The following is a 21939-nucleotide window of genomic DNA, read 5'->3' as shown; positions in this document are numbered from 1 at the left end:
CTGGCACAAAAGTTTACGCTAGCTTAGGGAATTGACCCTGCAGTTGTTATAGTACAGAATTAAAAATATCTATATATTTGTTTTCAATGGCAGTGCACGGGAAATATGGTCGATTTACGAAACTTCACCCAGATATTGGAAGATGTTTTCAAAAACACATTTCTTAACTACATGAATAACTGGCGCCAGAACATGACAGCGGAACAAGATGCACTGCAAGCAACAGTTGATGCGGAAAACTTTGATTTCGTTATCTTGTATCTCATGGTAATGATTGGAATGTTCTCCTTCATTATTGTGGCTATCCTAGTGAGCACGGTGAAATCAAAGAGGAAAGAGCACTCTAATGACCCATATCACCAGTACATTGTTGATGATTGGGGTGAAAAATATAAGGGCCAGATTCTGAATCAAGACGACTTGAAGTGCATGATCCATGAAAACATCAGTGCAAGGGACAAAACAACCCCTGGATCGCCTTGATTTCTTGGAGATAGCACCAGTGAACACACCAGAAAGTCATGTATGTAATGTAATGTAATGTTTTCACTAGGATTCTGAATTGCCATCACATTGTCTGATAAATACCCAGAGGTGTCTACGTACAGATCGTTCCTGAGAAATTAAATCTACTGCTTCACTGTGAGATTTTTGGGTGAGGCTACTTAGTCAGCCACCCGAGAAAGAAACGTATTCATACTCTATTTTGATTTTCTATTCTGCTTGACACTTGAGAAGCATGAAAACACCTCACAAAATTTTCCCCCAAACTATAGGCAGATTTAAAATCTGGATGCGGATCTGACTCTGAATATCCCATATCAAAATAACGGACAAAACCAAATCCCCAGATCTGAAGACGTGAACTTCAAGGTGCTCAAAATCTGGATCATGATCCAACCAGGGCAGCTGGAGCTCATCTTTTATAATATAATGAAATCTTAAAAATAAATCTACATGTAAACTGTCTGAACAATAGTTTATGGTGTTAGCCATAGGTGATATCCTCTCCCTCCATCCATTCAACATGAATAACACTGATTTTACAATGCAAATTCCCATTCTCAGTTTGATATTCTTCCATATCCAAGACAAACATTTAAAATACAATACCTCAAAAAGTCCAATTTTAAAGCTACAGAACTCTAACCTCATCCTTTAACCACCTACTGGTTATCTGCACTTGGCACCACCCACCTTCCAGGGTTCCACATTTGTGTCTGAAGTCTTTGGAGAACCAAATCTTTGTCACAAAGCCTGGTGCTCTCTAAAATGTATAACACATTCTTCCTTAGTTAATTGTCTTACTTAATCCCTCCTCTCTTTTATTGTCCAGTGGAGAAGGCTGGGAGCTGGGAGACCTGATGTCATAAACAGATAGTTAAGGGTTAATGTCTCTTTTACCTGTAAAGGGTTAAGAAGCTCAGTAAACCTGGCTGACACCTGACCAGAGGACCAATGAGGGGACAAGAGACTTTCAAATCTTGGTGGAGGGAAGTCTTTGTTTGTGCTGTTTGTTTTGTTTGTTGTTCACTCTTGGGGCTAAGAGGGGCCAGACGTGCAACCAGGTCTTTCTCCAATCTTTCTGAAACAGTCTCTCATGTTCAAAATAGTAAGTACTAGCTAGAAAAGGCAGATTAGTCTTATGGTTGTTTTCTTAACTTGTGAATGTGTATTTTACTGGAAGAATTTTTACCTCTGTTTGCTGTAACTTGTATCTTAGGCTAAGGGGGAGGGAGTCCCTCTAGTCTATATAAGCTGAAGAGCCTGTAAACATTTTCCATCCTGGTTTTACAAAGATAATTTTTACTTTTTCTTTCTTTAATTAAAAGCTTTCTTTTTTAAGAACCTGATTGATTTTTTTCCTTGTTTAAGATCCAAGGGGATTGGGTCTAAACTCACCCGGGGATTGGTGGGGGGAAAGGAGGTGGGGGGAAGGTTAATTCCTCTCTGTTTTAAGATCCAAGGAGTTTGGATCAGTGTAGCCTCTCAGGGTAACCCAGGGAGGAAAAGATCTGGGGGGGGGGGGAGAAGGAGGGGGAATGGTTTATTTCTCCATGTTTTAAGACCCATGGGGTTTGGGTCCTGGGTCCCCCAGGGAAGGTTTTGGGGGACAGGGAGCTCCCATTGACTTCACACATGACACAAAAGTTTGTTTCAGGGCCTCATCTTACTACAAGTGCTTTAGTCTGTAGCTGAGCATGGCTTCATTGCACACACGGAAAAGGATAACCACAGGACATGAAAATCTCCTGAGAAATTAACAGTTTAGGCATTAATTTTTCCATCACTAGAAAGTCCTAGTCTATTTCTATCCAGGTTACTTTGCTTAAGGCCTTCTGTTTCCATTTAGCTGCCTTTTTACAGTGAGCAGCTATGTGTGTATGGAGTAACAAAAATACATCAGTGTCCAGCAGGGGTGAACTAGAAAGACAATACTTGTGCTATTAAAGGAACGCTGTCAGGTCGAAAATCATGGTTTGAAAATAATAATATATAAATATAAATAAGACATAATATGTCATGTAGGTCTACATGGCAAACCAACACGATTTGCTATTCAAACCGAAAGAGTGTTGCTGTTTTTTTGTGTGTAACTCATTTAGGTTGGACATTGAAACTATAGAGATTATCTGTCTTGCAAAGACGTTGCATAAACTCTTCAAACATGGAGGGACAAAAACACTATCTGGGTCAGATCCTCAGCCGCTGTAAGGTGACTTCAGCTTTATTGCTCCTCAGCTATACTGACTTCAATGGAGTTGTGCCCATTTACACTTGCTAAGCATCTGGCCCCCATCTACCTAAACCAATAACATGTATAAAATTGTATCAGAGCAATTCTTTAAAAACATTCTTTAAAAAGAAGCAAACTGCCCACATTTCCTGGTTTCTCGTGTTCCTTGTCATGGTATCTTAGGACCTTGTTAGAAAATAAAACAGGTAGTGCATTATTGGGTGGCTCTCTCTGACTAACATTAGCCCAAGGCTAGGAGAGAGGATCTAGTAGTTAGAACACTAGACTAGGATTCGGGCAACGTGGTTCTGTTCCCTGCTCACCCCCAATCTTTTTTTGTGAACTTGGGCAAATTAATCTGTCCTATACTTCAGTTCCCCACATATAAAGTGGGAATAGCACTTCCCTACCTCAGAATGGTGTTTGTAAGGATGATGTCCATTAATGAGTAAGAGGTGCTCAGACATAAAAGTTATGGGGGCCATAGAAGAATCTAGAATATGGATGGGGAGAGGGGTTCCTTGTCTTGTTTTTCAGGGACAGATAAGGTGATGAGATGGGTTTAGAACTTCAACCTAAACTACCAGGTACAGGTTAATTCCAAAGCAGATCTTAGTTAAGATTGTCTGCAAGTAACCGTCAAACTGCCATAGTGTATAGGGTTTAAAGGTCAGCCAGCACAGATTCATATCAAAAGCATGTATCTACCTTACACAGATGCTGCATAGGCACATATGAATATGGGATGTTGTGGGTACTTTAACTCTGGATTTCTATTTTTTTCCACACCTGTAGAACAAGCTCTCCACATGTTCTACCAGGTGTCATTCTAAAAGGACAAATTCCACATTATAATTGTTAATAATATACATGGTGTTAAATGTGCCAGAATGTGCACTGTGCACGTTTGTTTTAAAGAGGTATACTGGAAAAAAGGGTTAACAGCCAGCTATATTTGTGGCATGCTGGGAGCTGTAGTTTGCCAGCTGTATGTCTTCTGGTATTTGTAGTTTGTGTCCACTTCCCCTCTGTGTGTAATGGCTGCCTGCTGCAAGGTACTGTAAGAATCTGTTCTCTTTGGGAAGGTCTTATTTTTAAAATGAATCCGTGACCTAGGGGTTTTTGTAAGCTAGACTTTCGGCACAAAATGCAAACCTTAAACAAAGTGAGTTTCAGGTAAAGTTACGTTTCTGGGCCTGATTCCCTGTTGGTTTGCATTGTGTGTTGGCATTGCTGCCAGACACCTTACACACACGTGCAAGGCAGTTCAAAATTGGGCTTGTTTGTTTTTTTTTGGGCTATATCCATTTCCCCAGTCTGTCTCAGCAACTTTATTGGACACGTGTTGGACATTTTGAGCCCCAAATTTTGTAAGAAACCCCACCCCAGCTCATTAAAATAGTTTGATATCATTTTAAAATTCAGTGAAAACATATTTGACTGGATGTGACCATCCCCTGCAGTACTGCAACCCAAGCCCTGATGCAGAGTTCTGGGGTATGAGAACCTGAAAATGAAGTTGGCTATGGGCTAGTCAGTTTCACTTATGTTCAGTTTCTCTGTCTCAGCTGAGTGAAGTAAATGAATAGCAGAAAGAGAATGAAGTAATTTTTTCAATACAGTAATTTTCAGTTTCCTGAGCTGCGTGTGCAATTCAGGTGCAGTGTCGGTGACAGCTGGGAGAGGACTTGCATTGGGAAGTGCCTTGTTTGGGGGTGAAGAGTCGGGGGGAGCAGAGGTAGCAGGGCCCAAGTAACAATGTCAAGGGAAGGCAGTACAATCAAGCAGTGGATTGGTAGGGGAGGAGCACTAGGAGTGATGGGAAGCTGGTAACTGGCAGCAGGAAAGCCAGACAGGGTGCTGAGGGGTGCAAGGCAAGTGAGAAGCAATGGACATTGGTGGTGTTAAGAGGGAGGCGAGCAGGTGGAAGTAGCCCAGCAGTAGGGTGGTTGGGCTGGTAGTGAGTGCAACGGTGGTGGTTTCATTGTGGAAACCCCTCTGATCTACATGCAGTCTGGCATGTGACTAAAATTGTGTGCTGGGACTCCGGGGTTAACAATCTGAGTTGCTGCAGGCATTTGTAATATGATTTGAAGTCTGTCTCTTTAAATTTCCCTTTGCTCCATGTTTAATTTCCAGAGTATGGCATATATGAGGCTCTGTCGGAGAGGCTGTTAATACATCTGCTCGCTACAACTCCAGGTATGAAGATCTCAGCAGTGCTGTATATTTCTGTTATTCATTTAACTGACTGCTCTCAACTACACTAGTTCGAACCCAGAGTAACTCCACTGGCCTCAACTGAGCAACTTTTGACTTACGCCAGCGTAGCCTAGAGTAGAATCTGGGCCACTCTGTTTGAGTTATAAAAGTATCTGGATCCGACTGGCCCTTAATGATTTCATCCTGTATCATATGCATAGGCAGCAAGTTACATGGGCCCGTGGTGCCCATGCTCCACCAGTATTTAGGAACATTGGCCCAACTCCACCAGTGTTTGGGCTTACCGTGCCTGGGGGTAGCCCTGTGCTTCAGGTTGATGCGGGGTCCAGGGGTGTCTGGGGGGCTAGTGGGGGGCCTGGCGCCGGAAGCAGCAAGCAACCTGGCTCCCAGTGTTGCTTGGGGTAGGGGATGGAAGCCAGGAGGAGAGGCGGGGCAGAGGCTTGGGAAAGGGGTGGAATGGGGGTGGGGAGGGGTGGAATGGGGCCAGGTCACTTGCTGCTGCTGGCGCCAGACCCCCTGCTAATGCCCCAGGTCCACCTGGACTCTGCGTCCCCTTGAAATGTAGGGCTCCGCAAAGCGTCGGCCCCGAGATGGTTGCCCTGGTCTGTCCTATGGACGGGACAGTTCTGCTTGGACCCGTTCTGGGCACGACCACAAATTATACAAACCCGGCACCCATGATCACATGCGCTGTTGGGGTTTTGAGGAATTGTAGGAATGGCAATCCAGGTTCAGATCCTCTCCCGCTGTGTCACACAGCAGCTTTTTGTCTGGGTTCGGAGAGCCATGTTGGGGTATCTTGGTCCCACTCTCAGAGATCCCAGCCCGACACACAGCGTAGCATCAACAAGTCAAGCCCTGTGATTGTTCCTCTGCCCAATAGCATGCTGTAAAATGTATCGATGTCTCTTTAAATATGTGAACGAGGGGAAGCTAGCAAGATCAGCAAGATAGTGAGAGATGGTCCAAAGAAGAAAACATGGTTTCTGTCCAAATGAAAGGAGGATACACATTTTTTAGTGCAGGTTATAGTCTGCTGTCACCTTACTGTAGGCGCAATCAAATACATCCTATACCTCTACCCCGATATAGTGCGACCCGATATAACAGGAATTCGGATATAACATGGTAAAGCAGCACTCTGGGAGGGGTGGGGCTGTGCACTCCAGCAGATCAAAGCAAGTTCGATATAACGCAGTTTCCCCTATAATGCGGTAAGATTTTTGGGCTCCTGAGGACAGCGTTATATCGGGGTAGAGGTGTATTTTGCCCTTTTACGGTGCCTTTCGGCTCATGGCGCTTTATATACGTTAATTAAGCCTCACAACACCCCTGCCAGGTAGAACAGTATTATAAGCCCCACTATATGAGCTACGCTGCTGAGTAAAAAAAGCTATCAGTAGGCCATGGGAATTTCCCAGACAACATCACATAAGAGGCCTCATTCCCTACTACCTTGTACCTCATCTAGTCATTTACAGCTGTGCACAGTTGATGTGAGACTGAGTGAGTGGAGGATTATGGTTTGGGAGCAGAGGTAGAGAGGAAGGATGGTGTAGTGGTTAAAGCATCAGCCTAGGCCTTGAGAGTCCTGGGTTCACTTCCCTGCTCTCCACTTTGATTCATTGTGCCTCAGTTTCCCCATCCATAAAACAGGGATAATGGTACTGCTCTGCCTTAGAGAGGTGTTGTGGGGATAAACGTGTTAAAGATTATGAGGTACCACTATGGTGGTGGTCCTTTTACGTGCATTTGCGCAGGTGTAAATGACTGTGCGACATGCAAGTCAGTGGTGAACTGAGCCCTGGAAGTCTGTGACAATGCTCAGAGTGGAGATCAGATGCTCGGTCGCTCATGTGACATAACCACAAGATCTCCTCGGAAGTCCTGACTGAAAGTGAAGGTGACCTCCTTTACACTGAACTGGGTCTCCTTGCCATGACCGTTGTATTTATTAAGAGAATATACATTTTCAGGGGACCAAACAGCTGAGTGTAGATGTTTTTAAACTCCTATCTCTGCCTTATCTGCCTTTGAAAAAGCAAACATGAAACTTCCATTGTTTATTTGCCTGCCTCCCTTTAAGATAACATAACCTTGAGAGTACAGTATGTGAGCTTTTTTGTTTTTAAGCCAGTGATGTCAATGCTAATAAATGTTTCTTTAAAGTATGGAGCACTCAGTCCTGCCTTTCATACATACACATCCAGACTTCTTTCTTCTGCCAAGATTTACCAGGCCTGGGTCAAGATAGGGAAGCAGGAGAACCCAAGAGGCCTAAAGCAGGATTAAGGGGGGCCACTGGAGGTTGGGGACATCAGAGAGTGGGTATGCAACACTGATATATAAAGGTGGCTTCAAACCAGTTCAGAACAGTGAGTAAAGGTGATGCTGTAAGTAGGAGAAATGACAGGAGGTAGGAATCTGTCTCAAGGGCACACAAAAGCCTTAAGACCACTCACTTGACTCCTCTATCTTAGTGAGAGAAGGATCAGAAAGGCGGCAGTGGCGGGCTTATTGTTATTGTTTGTATAGCTCTGCAAGTGGCTGAGAAGTGGTCCCCATTCTGCAGATCACACAGTGAAACTGTTGTTATACAGAAGCTCCCCGACTTATGCAAGCGTTCCGTACTGGAATGCCTTGTGTAAGTCGAGTTTTGCATAAGTCGGGAATGTATCTCCTACAACTACGCAAAAAAAAAAAGTGCTTACATAACTTTTTCCATAAGTCCGCATTTCCATAAGTTAGGTTTGCGCAACCTGGGAAGCATCTGCACAAACTTGGGACACACATAGAGAATCAACTCAGGGACAGGTAGAGCATGTGCAGGGAAATCTATTTAAAGTGGAACCCATGTGTCCGATGTTCTGAAACCACTGGATAAGCAGAGGTGAAAACCAAAATGCAGACTCATCCATATGTAGCTGCCTTATGTCCACTCGAGACTCCTCAAACATTCTTCAGCTGGAGATCTCAGTGCTGGCAGCAACAGCAAGTGCCCTAGAGGATCACTGACAGTGAGTTTGACTTTCATGTTATGTTTGCCATAGGAAGACTTATGTATAGTGTTTTTTCAAAATCCAGAAGCATATTTTCACTTCCCCCAGATGATCCTAAGACGAGCAGTGTTTCTCAAACTGAGGTCACCGCTTGTGTAGGGAAAGCCACTGGTGGGCCAGGCCAATTTGTTTACCTGCCCCATCTGCAGGTCCAGCCGATTGCCGCTCCCATTGGCTGCGGATCGCTGCTCCTGGCTAATGGGAGCTGCTGGAAGTGGTGGCCAGTATGTCCCTTGGCCCATGCCCCTTCCAGCAGCTCCCATTGGCCCAGAGCAGCGAACCACGGCTAGTGGGAGCCGCGATCGGCCGGACCTGCGGACGGGGCAGGTAAACACACCAGCCTGGCCCACCAGGGGCTTTCCCTACATAAGTGCAACCCCAGTTTGAGAAACACTGGACAAGAGCAATCGAAGCAGTGGGGATTCAAGCTCTGAGCAGGGCCGGTGGGATTAAAACCGCAGCCTTGGTTTTGGTGGGCTTGTTTTCCTAAAACATCTCATGGGGATACATCCTTTGCACACACGTCATGCTTATTAAAGCAGCCAGCGTTGCATTTATAGTTGAACAGCTGCAGGGATTTGCTGTGTCTGGAAGGGGTGGGCCCCCTCCATACAAACAAATGACACCTGTTCTAGGCCTGTCAACCTTCAGCTCTGTGTAGGGCTCCAAATGGCCGTTGTACCTGTCACTCAACCAGCTACAAAATAATCCGCTCCCTGTGAGGTGGTTACTGAATGTTCCTAGAGTATTGTAGCAGTAGGCTGGGTGTGCTTGTCAGAGACCCGCAGCTAGGACATGTCAAATGCAGACAGACTGGCTCATTTCTTTCTTTATTTTTATTTCCTCAGATGAATCCGCCTCCACCAGTTTCTTATAAATCTGACAAACATTGCTGGGCTTAGACTGTGGTGTGACCCGTGACATCGTCAGAGATCCAAGATGGTGGAATTTAATTGGAGGGTGAGGAGACTTTTGTTATTAAAGCCTGGAGGGCAGGGGGGAGTGTTAAAGAGGAGTGTGTTAAGGTAGAGTTGGGGATGTTGAGTTGGAGCATGTGTGTCTTTGTTTGGAATAAACGCCATGTTCATGTGTAAGGGGATTTAACCACAGCGCTCTCCCCATGGAATCTGGAGACTTACTATTGTATTTCCTACCATGTATATTCAGTGCCTTGCAAGTTGACTTTGCTGTGTGCATATGAATAAGGACTTTGCTGTGGGTCTCAGAGTACTAAAGGCAGACTCTGTCTTGCTTCTCCAAAAACACACTCCACATGGCAATTGGCTCTGCTTATCTTACTTTCTGTCTATCTCCTTTTCATGGCTGTGCTGTAGCTCAGTTGCTGTGTTGTATATACCACTCATCCCTGTGTTGCTGCGCGGTATCCCTGATACCGATATACCACTTAGCAAGCAGCACACCAGACGCAATGAAGCGGCAGCCAGCACATCCCTCACTCGCGCCGTTTCCTGCAGCTCCCATTGGCCTGGGACAGCGAACTGCGACCAGTGGGAGCCGCGATCAGCCGAACCTGACAATGTGGCAGGTAAACAAACTGGCCCGGCCTGCCAGGGTGCTTACCCTGGCAAGCCGCGTGCCAGAGGTTGCCGATCCCTGGGCTAGGCACTAGGTCAGCTGGGACTTACATTTTTCTACTCAATTCTGTTTGCTTGCCCCATACTCCCATATTTATGTGTGTGCTTAAAGCTGAGCATATGCGTAATCTTTGCAGGATCCTGGCCTTGGTTTGGTTTCCTCTGAAGAATTAAATATTGGTCAATATCAGAGACATTATCAAATATCTTCTATCCTGAATCGAGCAGACATCCTCCACCTACCTATGCCCTGCTTACATTAGAAAAACAACCCATTTACTGAGAACATGGGTCGTTTCACTAAAAGGGTGCGGAACATAGTTTCCGTTTGTCTGCCCTTGCAATTAAGTTCAACACTCATAGTTTACAACCATTCTAGTGTAGGCAGGGCCCCAGCGAACCCGTCTCACCATACTGTAATGGATATTTATCACCTCATTGACTTGTGATGGTACCTAGAGCTTGGTTAAGAATATACATAGACTGTCAAGGTTGGAAGGGACCTCAGGAGGTCATCTAGTCCAACCCCCTGCAGGACTGATCCCCAACTAAATCTCCAAATGGCCCCCTCAAGGGTTGAGTTCACAACTCTGGGTTTAGCAGACCAATGCTCAAACCACTGAGCTATCCCTCCCCAATAAATAAATAACAAATAGTTTATTCTGCAAGTTTTTCTGTGTGCAAATTGTCTGCAAACAGATCTGTTTTCTCAGATTCAGCCATTACTCAGAATGATTGGCCAGATAGCTTTTGTGACTGATGTGTGGCCTGAAATTTATTCACAAGCAGCACATTGTGAAATATTCATTATGAAATGTCTGAGCTCTTTTGGCTGGACACAGAGGTCATTGCAACCTGGGGAAGCAACTCAACATAAAAATGGGGGATGAGCCAGTTGGATTTTTTTTTTCATTAACAACTCTGTATTTTACTCACAGAAAAGCAGTTAACCCCAGAAAATAAAATAATAAAATAAAAAAATCAGTATGAAACACAGGGATTCCACAGATCAACATTTATTATCCACCCCTGGGCAACAAAAGCAGCCTTATCCCAGGAAACCTACAACTTCCTGTTTCTGAATCAGCTGCTTTTATGGCCCCTCCCTGGAGCTCTGTGTGGGCCAGAGTTGGGATGAACTCAGGTTATCTGATCTCTGCACCCAGTCTCATGGTGTATTTCCGTGCTCTGAATGGATGAGATACTTTTTTTCAAGACGCAGCACTCCCTTTTTGGACTCCGACATCTGCACGGGTATTCACTGAAACCACCGTCATTCCTCCATCCCCCCCTCCTACAGAGCCTGGCAGCCACTGCTGCATGCCTTCAAGATTATGGCTTTGAGTGAACAAGGAAAAGAGCCAACTAGAGCCCTCACAATCCCCCAGTATTGGTGGGGCCTGGTCACAATCCAAGACAGTGTCCTTATTTCAGAGGAAGATGATGTCTCTGATTTGTCAGACATTGGCCTACAGCTCCTAAGCTACAATTCTTGGCTCAGCTCTGGCTCTTTTGGTCTCGTACATGAATACCTTATGCTATTCCTGTTTTGTTTCCATCTTGCAATTGCAACAAACTAACACATAAAGATCTTGGTCTGGAGCCAGTATTACCATTGCCTGATTTGCTCATCTTTGATAATATTCTGTAGCTACCTGATGTCAGGTCCAGGTAAGATGGTCATCAGCATGGCTAGCAGGCTCCATGTAAGAGGAGCACATTTGGGCTGTTGTGTAACTCAGGCAAAGAGGTGCCAGGAGGAGTTTTGATATTTAATGGTTCTAGAGTTATCATCCACCATAATCCCTCTTTTCCAGTTGATGATTCTTCAGAAACCTGGGGTGAAATCCTGACTTCATTGAAGTCAATGGCAAAACTGAGTACATAAACTTCTAGGAAGGCCAAAAATCTTCAGCACTGCCCAGGAAAGCAACTTTGATCATGCCTAATGCGTGAGACAAGTGTAGGAATCAGGTGAATCCTCACAATTACCACTCCAAGTTTGCTTTCTGCAAATCTCTTGCAACATTCACTTAAAATTTGCCCTTCAAACAAACCATCTTACCAGTAAACTATTTCATGGAAGAGCAAACACGGAAGGAGGTGTGAATACAGGCAAAGCAAATTAGTTTACAAAATTGAGAAAAATGGAGGGAAATATTTTGCAGTCTGCACCTGAACTCTGATCCACATGGCCTGAAATTTCCCATGGGAAGAATGCATGCACTGCATTGCCATAGCATGAACAAAGTCTGAATAATACAGCTTCCATTGGGAAGTTGATTGTATGCCATAGATGTGCTTTAAATGTTCCAGTTGCTCAAGTGTTGTAGAAACTCTGTTGAAATATATTGTTTTATATTTCAGGCTTTGGAGAATTTTCCACTGCTGATGTACATTTTGGCAGCTAAAACATTAATTCTTTGCTTGGCATTTGCTGGAGTAAAAATATACCAGAGTAAAAAAATTGAACAAAGAATGAAAAAAGAACGTGAGGCAAAGCTGAAAAAGGAAGCAGAGAAGAAGGAAGACTGAAGAGTCTTACACGGTATAGAATTACTGGCTCAGTTGGTGTGCAATATACTGTTATAGCTCATTGTTATGTTTTGGTTCTGATCTAGTTGGATTCAGGCATTATCTCACTCATCACCACTTGTCGTCAAACAAAAATATTTCCTGTGGTACTTCAGCACATACATGTATACTAAGCGGTTCAGTCCTCTAGCACTAACACAATTATCACCAGAAAAGTCACACTGCAGTGCATGACCTTTAAGAGATTCTCTTTCTGCTATGTATCTACCTACGTTTTTATACCATGCTCAGCGCCTGTGGGATCTGAGCACCGGAAGACAAGTTTAATTTGAGCTCAACTCAGGGGTAACTGGGTGAAAATTCTGCAGTCTGTGTTATACATGAAGTCAGGCTACATGATCTAATGGTCTCTTCTGGCCTTTAAAAAAATCTAAGACTTTAAAGAAAACCCAAATCTCTCACAAAGTTTAAGTGTGTTACAGGACGAAAGTAATTTATCTGGAAGAGCAAAACCGTGTCTCAAGGAGTTCTTTCAGATGGATATATCATGCAAGGTGGATATATCACTACACAACAGGCTGTGCACTTTACTGGTATAAATGGGCTGTGAGCAGTGCTCGGTGCTTAGAGGTGTTGCATACCCTTGCCTTAGACTGGCTTAAGAGAGAGCTGAGCATGCTCAGCATCTGATTGAGCCCATAGCATGGAGAATTATAGTCGTGCCAGTATAATGTACACCATCTAGGATGTGGTACCCAGAAAAGTGTTGTCTAGTGATTAGTGCATAAGACTGCAGGGGGGATCAAGAGACAAGGGTTGTATTCTCTGCTCTGCCACTTGTTTGCTATGTGACTTTGGACAAGTCTCATAGACTCATAGACTCATAGGTCAGAAGGGACCAATCTGATCATCTAGTCTGACCTCCTGCACAAGGCAGGCCACAGAACCCCACCCATCCAATTTTATAACAACCCCTAACCCAGGACAGAGTTATTGAAATCCTCAAAATTGGTTTGAAGACCTCAAGCTGCAGAGAAACCACCAGCAAGCGACCCGTGCCCCACGCTGCAGGGGAAGGCGAAAAACCTCCAGGGCCCCTGCCAATCCGCCCTGGAGGAAAATTCCTTCCCGACCCCAAATATGGCGATCAGCTAAACCCTGAGCATGTGGGCAAGAGTCACCAGCCAGCACCCAAGAAGGAATTCTCTGCAGTAACTCAGTTCCCATTCCATCCAACATCTCCTCGCAGACCACTGAGCAGACCTATCTGGTGGTAATCCAAGATCAATTGCCCAAATTAACAATCCTATCATAACATCCCCTCCATATACTTATCAAGCTTTGTCTTAAAGCCAGGAAAGTCTTTTGCCCCCACTACTTCCCTCGGAAAGCTGTTCCAGAACTTCACTCCCCTAATGGTTAGAAACCTTCGTCTAATTTCAAGTCTAAACTTCCTAATATCCAGTTTATACCCATTCGTCCTCGTGCCTACATTAGTACTAAACTTAAATAATTCCTCTCCCTCCCTAATGTTAACCCCCCGATATATTTATATAGAGCAAGCATATCCCCCCGCAGCCTTCTTTTGGCCAGACTAAACAAGCCAAGCTCTTTGAGTCTCCTTTCATAAGGCAGTTTTTCCATTCCTCGGATCATCCTTGTAGCCCGTCTCTGAACCTGTTCCAGTTTGAATTCATCCTTCTTGAACATGGGACACCAGAACTGCACACAGTATTCCAGATGGGGTCTCACCAATGCCTTGTATAACGGTACTAACACTTCCTTATCCTTGCAGGAAATACCCCGCCTGATGCATCCCAAAATCGCATTTGCTTTTTTAACAGCCGTATCACATTGGCGACTCATAGTCATCCTGCTATCAACCAGTACCCCAAGGTCCTTCTCCTCCTCCGTCGCTTCCAACTGATGCGCCCCCAACATATATCCAAAATTCTTATTATTAATTCCTAAATGCATAACCTTGCACTTTTCACTATTGTATTTCATCCTATTTCTATTACTCCAGTTTACAAGGTGGTTCAGATCTTCCTGAATAGTATCCCTGTCCTTCTCCGTGTTAGCAATACCCCCCAGCTTCGTGTCATCCGCAAACTTTATTAGCACATTCCCGCTCTTTGTGCCAAGGTCAGTAATAAAAAGGTTAAATAAGATCGGTCCCAAAACCGATCCTTGAGGGACTCCACTAGTGACCTTCTTCCAGCCTGACAATTCACCTTTCAATACGACCCTCTGGAGTCTCCCCTTTAACCAGTTCCTTATCCAACTTACAACTTTCATATTCATTCCCATCTTTTCCAATTTGACTAACAGTTCCCCGTGCGGAACCGTGTCAAACGCTTTACTGAAATCTAGGTAAATTATATCTACCGCATTTCCTTTATCTAAGTAATCCGTCACCTTCTCAAAGAAGGAGATCAGATTGGTTTGACACGATCTACCTTTACTAAATCCGTGTTGCAATTCGTCCCAATTACCATTGACCTCTATGTCCTTAACTACTTTCTCCCTTAAAATTTTTTCCAAGACCTTGCATACTACAGACGTCAAGCTAACAGGCCTATAATTACCCGGATCACTTTTATTCCCTTTCTTAAAAATAGGAACTACATTAGCAATCCTCCAGTCATACGGCACAACCCCCGAGTTTATCGATTGCTCAAAAATTCTCGCTAACGGGCTCGCAATTTCACGCGCCAGTTCCTTTAATATCCTCGGATGGAGATTGTCCGGGCCCTCCGACTTCGTCCCATCGAGCTGTCCAAGTACGGCCTCTACCTCAGTTGCAGTAATATCCACTTCCATATCCACATTCCCGTTTATCATCCCTCCATCATCGCAAGGTTCCTCACTAGTCTTATTGAAAACTGAAGCAAAGTACTTGTTTAGATGTTGGGCCATGCCTAGGTTATCCTTAACCTCCATTCCATCCTCAGTGTATAGCGGCCCCACTTCTTCTTTCTTTGTTTTCTTCTTATTTATGTGGCTGTAGAACCTTTTACTATTGATTTTGATTCCCTTTGCAAGGTCCAGTTCAATGCGGCTTTTAGCCTTCCTCACTTTATCCCTACACGTTCTGACCTCACCAAGGTAGCTTTCCTTACTGATCCTGCCTTTCTTCCACTCCCTGTAAGCTTTCTGCTTTTGTCTAATCCCCTCTCTGAGTTGCTTGCTCATCCAGTTTGGCCTGCAACTCCTGCCCATGGTTTTTTTCCCCTTTCTCGGGATGCAGGCTTCCGACAGTCTCCGCAGCTGCGACTTAAAGTAATTCCAGGCCTCTTCCGCATTTAAATCCACTAATTCCTCCGTCCAATCCACTTCACTTTCTTGCTCTGTGCCTTAATTTCTGTATCAGTAAAATGAGGCTAATACGACTTCCATACACTTTACTTCTTTGTAAATGTAAAGTGTTATTGCAGGACTCCTGTTGCATTTTTAAATTAAGCATCACCCCACATAAGAAATCAATTTAGATTTTTAAAAGTGTTGGGCCGAAGTCATGTCACCATTATTCTTCTTCTGGAACTCCTTCTTGAGTGAATGGGAGTTATGCATAATAGCTGGTGGCAGAATATAGCCCTAAGAATAAGTTGTGAGAATGCAGTGGTTGTCTATATGCCAAGTTGCTTCACCACTTTAGGTGCAGCTTCAGCTGTGATTTTAAACTGATTTAGTTAACTGGTACACAAGGCTCCATAGACACTCCTAATTCAGTTTAAACCAGACTTATTGCAGTTTGGCCCAAGCTGATTAGGAACAGGTTTAAGGCAAATAGAAATAAACTACTCTTAAACTGAAATAAGAGTTTCCCTGCAGGGATTTGCAATGCTTTAACTAAACCTGTTCAACTAAACTGGTGCAAGCTGTAGACAAGGCCTAAGGAAAACAGCAAAGGGCAGGTAGAAAAGTTTCCATGAGACACATTCATTCAGTATGATTCTGCATGTAAATCAAAGCACTAAAATGGTAGCTGTCACTAGCAGACAGGGAGACTCCCTTTGATCCAAATATCCAGACCACAGCATGGCAGCATGACGCCATGCACCACAGGGAGGGTCATTGTTAGCTGAGACAGGAAGATACAGAGGAAAATGTTTTGAATTTCTTCTATGTATAGTCCTTTGATTTGACGTCTGGGAAGGATTAATTTATGAACTAGAAAGGTAGGAAAGAACTATGTTGTTTCTCTATCATGTTTCAATAACTGTTTTATTAAAACTCTGCTAGTCTCGGGATAAGATTTCAAAAATAAATATCCAGTGCTGGTGTGTGTGTGGGAGAAGAAGTATTAAGGAGCCCTCTCCCTCCATTCAAGCCTCTGGGATACAGCACTAGGGAGGTGTGGGAAAGTCTGTCTGTCACTATGGCCTGTATCTGCAAGGGAAAATGGTTTCCTGCCTAAGGGCTATACCCTGACCCTCCATTAGCTAGTGTTCAGACTGTGGTCAGTAGCACTCCGCTACTTTTATGACCCTGCCTGTGTACCGTCACTGGTCTGCCATGAATTCGGGCCGGAAGCATTCTTGGCGCAAAGGTTATACCTGCCAGTGTTGGTGTTGTACCAATTATATTAGACCAGTAAAAACCAGCAGGATCTTATTAAAGGGGACAAGACAAAGATGCCACATTTATTATGATAACAATTTATGACTAATAACTAATATCTTAATTCTTATACACACACATTATACCTATTACCTATACACACGCACATTCACATTATACCTAATACCTATACACACACACACACACACACACATTCACACACCCACACCCACATTCATCAGGTGTTCTGCAACTGCTGCATAGTTACCAGTCCTGAAGATAGCTTAAGTTCATGGCTTGATTTTGCAGCTTGGGTTCGTAGCTTGTGCCAGCTAACTGGCCAGAAAAGCTTGGCACAAGGCTGAGCTGGATCTCTGTTGGGCAGGCACCGATGTTCTTCCATGTTGGCAGCAGAATGTTACCCAGAGTCTCTCATCTCACCCTTCTTTTTTATAGGCTTTTAGTTTGGATTCAAAGTCTATAGGTCTTGCTGTGTCACGCTGCCTCTGGGTTTAGATTGATCACCCATCAATTGCAGGCGTGACTTTCAGCCTTGGACCTGGCTTTGATCTTCCTTCTGTTGTTCTGTTGTCCTTTTCTTTTTAGGGTGGATGCTTCTTACTTTGTTTAGGGCTGTTGTCTAGGTCTTCAGCCCTTGGTATTTGAACTTTCTCTCATCAGGACAGGCTGGGGCTGGAGGTTGATTCCATCATTCATACATACCTCATTCACACATCTAAACTAAACTAATAAGATTACAGCAGGGTTTGCAAAAATGAAGGTTGGAGGAAGCTTTTACAAAATGGAGTGTGTGTTTTAAAATGAGGTTTGAATTACAATATGGAACAGAAGTTACAGTGTAGGCAAGTGTAGTGAATGGTGAACAGAAGTTACATTAATAAAGTGAACTATTAAAAACAATTTCATTTATCAGTTCTACATTGGAGATTTTCCCCCCAAAAGGCATAATTTGGTCCTGACGTGTTTTGGGTCTGATTTATATTGCCTGTCATCTTAGACTGTAAACATTGGAGCAGATCCTCCATTTGGCACTGTACAGCAATGAGCATGTTTTGCGTGTTTAACAAGTAATAAAAATTCTGCTGGATAGAGAGAGAGGTTAAACCAAAGTAGTTGCATCCCTGCTCCTGCCTGGCATCCAGTTTCATGTGGAGCCCTTCCCTGATGTTATCCTCTGAGAGAGCCATGCTGTCATGAAGCATGGGGAGGCCCAGGGAGTACTGAGGAGATGGGCTTCCACAAGAACACCTTGGCTATCCGAAGGTGTCCCCAAATCCTCAGGATCTCCTCAGCTATTGAGACACTCATGGATTGGAGGATCAATCTCTTCTTCATTTACATGGGGAATGGTGGCAGCAGGAGGAACCCTCCAACCCAAAGGATGTTCTAACACAGGAACATAAGAGTGGCCATACTAGGTCACACCAATGGTCCCTCTAACCCAGTATCCTGTCTTCTGACAGGGCTGGTGACAGATGCTTCAGAGAACAGAACAGGGTAGTTACTGAGTGATCCATCCCCTGTTTTCTAGTGCCAGCTTCTGGCAGTCAGGGGCTTAGGGTCACCCAGAGCATGAGGTTGCATCCCTGACCATCTTGGCTAATGAACATTGATGATCTATCTTCCATGAACTGAACTTAATTCTTTTTTCGAAAGTAGTTATCCTTTTAGCCTTCACAATCTCCCTTGGCAATGAGTTCCACAGGCTGACTATGTGCTGTGTGAAGAAGTACTTCCAAATGTTCGTTTTAAACCTGCTGTCTATTAATTTCATTGGGTGACGCCTGGTGCTTGTGTTATGTGAAGGGGTAAATAACACTTCCCTATTCACTTTCTCCCCACCGCTTTGTGCAATCAACATAGTGTTAAGGCTGCAGAGCTTTGTGTTCGGTCATGGCTTGCCACATGGGAAGGCTGATTTAGACCAGTGGTTCTCAATCTTTTTGGGCTCAGCGCCCATTTGTAAGTGTTTATGGCTTCTCACAACCCAGTAAATACTCTGAGGGTAGAGGATCTGGGGCAGAGCCGGAAGTGCCCAGGGCAAGCAAACATATTTACACCCCCTACCAGGGGTGATATGTGGGGAATCACGTGCCTCCCCAGATTTTTTGGTTGCACTCCCTCCCTCAACCCAGATAGCCTGGGTGGTCTATTGAGGTTCATTGGGGGTGGAGGTGGTGTGCCCTCCCTGAGCCCCATTGCATGGAGTTGACCCCATCGAGCCCCACCTGGCATCGCTGGCCTGAGCCACCCGTGAGGCTTTCCGCTCTTGGCAGTTGCCCCTCTCATCCTGCCCTGGTTATGATCCTGCCCTGAGGTGGTTTCAGGTGGATCCTGCCCAGCACTCATCCCATAGTGGCAGCTCCTGTGCTGTGGGGATGACTGGGCTTCGCTCTTGGCTCTGGGCATTGCAAACTCCAGGGTTGCAGCACCAGTCAGGTTTGGCCCAGCTCCCGTGACTGGACCAACTTTGTGTGAGTGGAGTTGTGACCTGACTCATGGGGTTGCAGTACCTCTCACTCAAATTTGGCCTACCCGGACTCCCGTAGTCATGACAGCTGGGCCAAACCTGAGTGGCACTGGGACCCCAGAGGTTGCAGTGCCTGAAGCAGGGAGGTGCGCCCAGCCAGCCCTGTGGGATAGGAGACACAGGAGCTGCCATGTGCCCCTTTGAAACATTCTGGTGACCCAGTTTGGGGGCCCAGCTCAGGGGCTGAGAAACCCTGATTTAGACCATATGTTGTTGTAAGCTTATCATGTTTTCTGTTCTCACTAATTTAATCATTGTTTTTTCTCTGCAGATTTCCTGACGTTTCCTGCTCATGTGGATACCTTTCCCAGGAGGGTGACGACTTCCCTTCAATTGAACGATGTGTCAGAGAAATAAACCGTCCCCAAGCAGCATTCACTTAAACTGCATATTGACTTTTTATACATGTTTTAAGAATATCCATCCTCTATTTATTCAGTAAAGGTTCCTCAGTAGGAGTGGCCTGGGTCTCTGCTTACCAGAAATGCTGCACTTAAGGCAATTGATGTAAAAGAGGCTGTTCTTAAAATCAGCTGTGGAGTGCAGAAAGACAATCACTTCTAACGAGAAAATCCATCACAGGTGCTACAAGCTGGTGGCGCTTGCAGGAGGCAAATAATAGAAAGCCCCACACTCTCCTTGCTCCTTTCTCAAGGCAACCAGCATCAGCTGCAGAGGAGAGCATAGGGCATGCCTAGTCCCTCCCCTGGACCCAGAAGAACCAGTCCATTAGAACAAAGGCAGCAGTACCTCCTCATCCTGTCCCATAGCTGCGGGGGGTGAGGAAGCCAAGGGGGAGCTGGTTTTTCCATCCCTCTACCTCTGATTCTGCTGCCAGAGCAGGAGTCCCTGCATGCATGCTCTGTAACTCAAAGGCTGGCCACTTGAATTCCTTGTGCTTTAGCTCTGCCCTGAAATTAAGCAACCCAACCATAACCAAACATGCAATACCTTAGCAAAAGGATGGCGTGGGCGTGTGTTCGTGTTCCCCGAAATGTCAGAGGCCTGCTGGTGTCTATTGTTCAAGTCTTAATGGATCATGGTTTTAAAGAGCTTCTCCATAACCATGAGGGCTGAATGTCACTGACTCCAGCAGCTGGGGCTTTAAGAAAAACAACAGATATTGTGAGACTCCTGATAAAAATCAGTAACATTTGTGCATTATGGACTGCTTGAATAGAGTAAGTGTGGCTTGACCCAGCAATGCTACGCTGGGGCTTTTTATTTAATACTCTTGCTTTTTTTTAATACAAAGTGAAAGTGAATTAAAAAGGGTTCCAGATGGAACTGTGTCAGACACGTTCAATAAAGAGAATGGAATTACCCACTCTGGAATTTGGCCTGAACAATGGTGTTAACAGCCTGGTTTTAGTGTCATCGGTTTTTTAAAAAAACCTTGAGTGGTTAGGGCCTCAGCTTTAGGTTTCTCCTGAAAAGCAGTATCCCTTAATATTGTAGAAAGTTACATCTTCTCTGACCACAATACTCAGGGATGGGCCATTGCAGTCCCAAGAGGTTTCTGGTGTTTATACTTATTTAGAAGGAGACTATGCAGCTAAAATGCCATATCTCCAGAAAAATCGCAGGCTCACACTTCCATGGCTGATCCTTGCCTACCAGGGGATTGGTTCAATAATACAGCTAATATAGTGCACCAGACTGGGATTTGGGAGACCTGAGTGCTGTTCCTAGTTCTGCTGAAGTCATTCAGGTGCTTCAATATCTTTGAGGATCTTTACCTCAGTTCCCCCATCTGTAAAACAAGGATAAATGATACTGATCTCTTTTGTAAATCACTTTGAGATCTATTGATGAAAAATGCTATACAAGAACTAGGTATTATTACTTCCAGCAACAAATCATCCAAGTACTGAGCAGCCCTGCTTAGTTTATGAGAGCAGAACCCAAGGAATGTGGCCATATTTTTCTCAATATATCGTATATACTCGTTCATTAGCCCGTTCGTTTATAAGCCAACCACCCAAGATAGGTAAAAATAGCAAAAACTTTATGACCCTTTCGTAAGCTGACCCTATATTTGTGGGGTTGGCAAACTTTGGCTCCTGGCCTTTAGGGGCTCCATGACTGCAGACGCTCCAGGTAAACAAAAACGACACTGTATTAGATAGTCAATTCAATGATTCCATAGAGTTTAAATTAATCAAATTTTGGTGTAGACCCATTTATAAGCTGACTCCCGCTCTTTGATGCATCACTTTTTTACCAAAAATATTCAGCTTATGAACGAGTATATACGGTAGCTATCCAACAGCAAAATCTAACTCTTTTACATGAGTAGTCTGCAGTTGTCAGAGTATTCATACTCCATAAAGCTAGAAACCTTATAGGGCATTTTATGAAAAGTTTGTTTGTTGCAGACATAAATAATTAGACATATTCTGGTCTCTGATGCCATATGGCTCTTTTCCTGTTTGAATCTGAGACAGTATCCACTGCAAACATTGCTGTAACCAACCAGTAGCAACATCAAAGGCTGTATGTCACACCTGTCATGAGGCTAAAATCAAGTCTATAAACTGCTTGGAGATTCTCAGATAAATAGGACTGTAGTAGTTGCAAATTATTTATAATTGTTACTTTTCATTGATCATAAGAATGATAGCATGGGCTTCATTTTTTAACATCTGTGTCTCTTGTTTTTTAATGCTTTTTCTT

At 44.3% G+C, this 21939-nt stretch overlaps 2 protein-coding genes across 6 annotated transcripts in view; both read left to right on the top strand.

The window, feature by feature from the left end:
* The window catches only part of KCNE2 (potassium voltage-gated channel subfamily E regulatory subunit 2), a 188280-nt gene extending 187358 nt beyond the window's left edge, over nt 1-922 (top strand). For all 3 annotated transcript variants that reach the window (XM_030578417.1, XM_030578426.1, XM_030578409.1), the window contains one exon: nt 94-922. In XM_030578417.1, coding sequence (XP_030434277.1) covers nt 106-483 — 378 coding nt within the window. In that variant the 5' untranslated portion in view covers nt 94-105 and the 3' untranslated portion in view covers nt 484-922. The remainder of the gene's footprint in view (nt 1-93) is intronic.
* A 2822-nt stretch (nt 923-3744) lies between these two features.
* On the top strand, nt 3745-20591 carry SMIM11A (small integral membrane protein 11A). Of its 3 annotated transcripts, XM_030578380.1 has the most exons (5): nt 3745-3792; nt 4877-4939; nt 8868-8979; nt 11982-12162; nt 19535-20591. In XM_030578380.1, exons 3-4 carry the CDS (start codon nt 8959-8961, stop codon nt 12147-12149), a joined length of 189 nt encoding a protein of 62 aa, XP_030434240.1. In that variant the 5' UTR covers nt 3745-3792; nt 4877-4939; nt 8868-8958; the 3' UTR covers nt 12150-12162; nt 19535-20591. The 3 variants fall into 3 exon arrangements, with proteins under 3 accessions (XP_030434240.1, XP_030434255.1, XP_030434248.1); XM_030578395.1 differs by lacking the exons at nt 3745-3792; nt 4877-4939 and adding an exon at nt 8719-8742; XM_030578388.1 differs by lacking the exons at nt 3745-3792; nt 4877-4939 and having other exon boundaries at nt 8755-8979.
* The last annotated feature ends 1348 nt before the right edge of the window (nt 20592-21939 follow it).

This window comes from Gopherus evgoodei, chromosome 1, assembly GCF_007399415.2.
Source record: "Gopherus evgoodei ecotype Sinaloan lineage chromosome 1, rGopEvg1_v1.p, whole genome shotgun sequence".
Taxonomy (NCBI): Eukaryota; Metazoa; Chordata; order Testudines; family Testudinidae; genus Gopherus; species Gopherus evgoodei.
This window is presented reverse-complemented; position numbering and strand designations above follow the sequence as displayed.

What these genes read in the sequence shown, in the direction of transcription:
- SMIM11A (XM_030578380.1), top strand. Translation starts at nt 8,959, where the DNA reads ATGGTGGAATTTAATTGGAGG. An exon ending in TGGTGGAATTTAATTGGAGG is followed by an intron (nt 8,980 to 11,981) that starts GTGAGGAGACTT and finishes TTTATATTTCAG; the next exon opens with GCTTTGGAGAATTTTCCACT.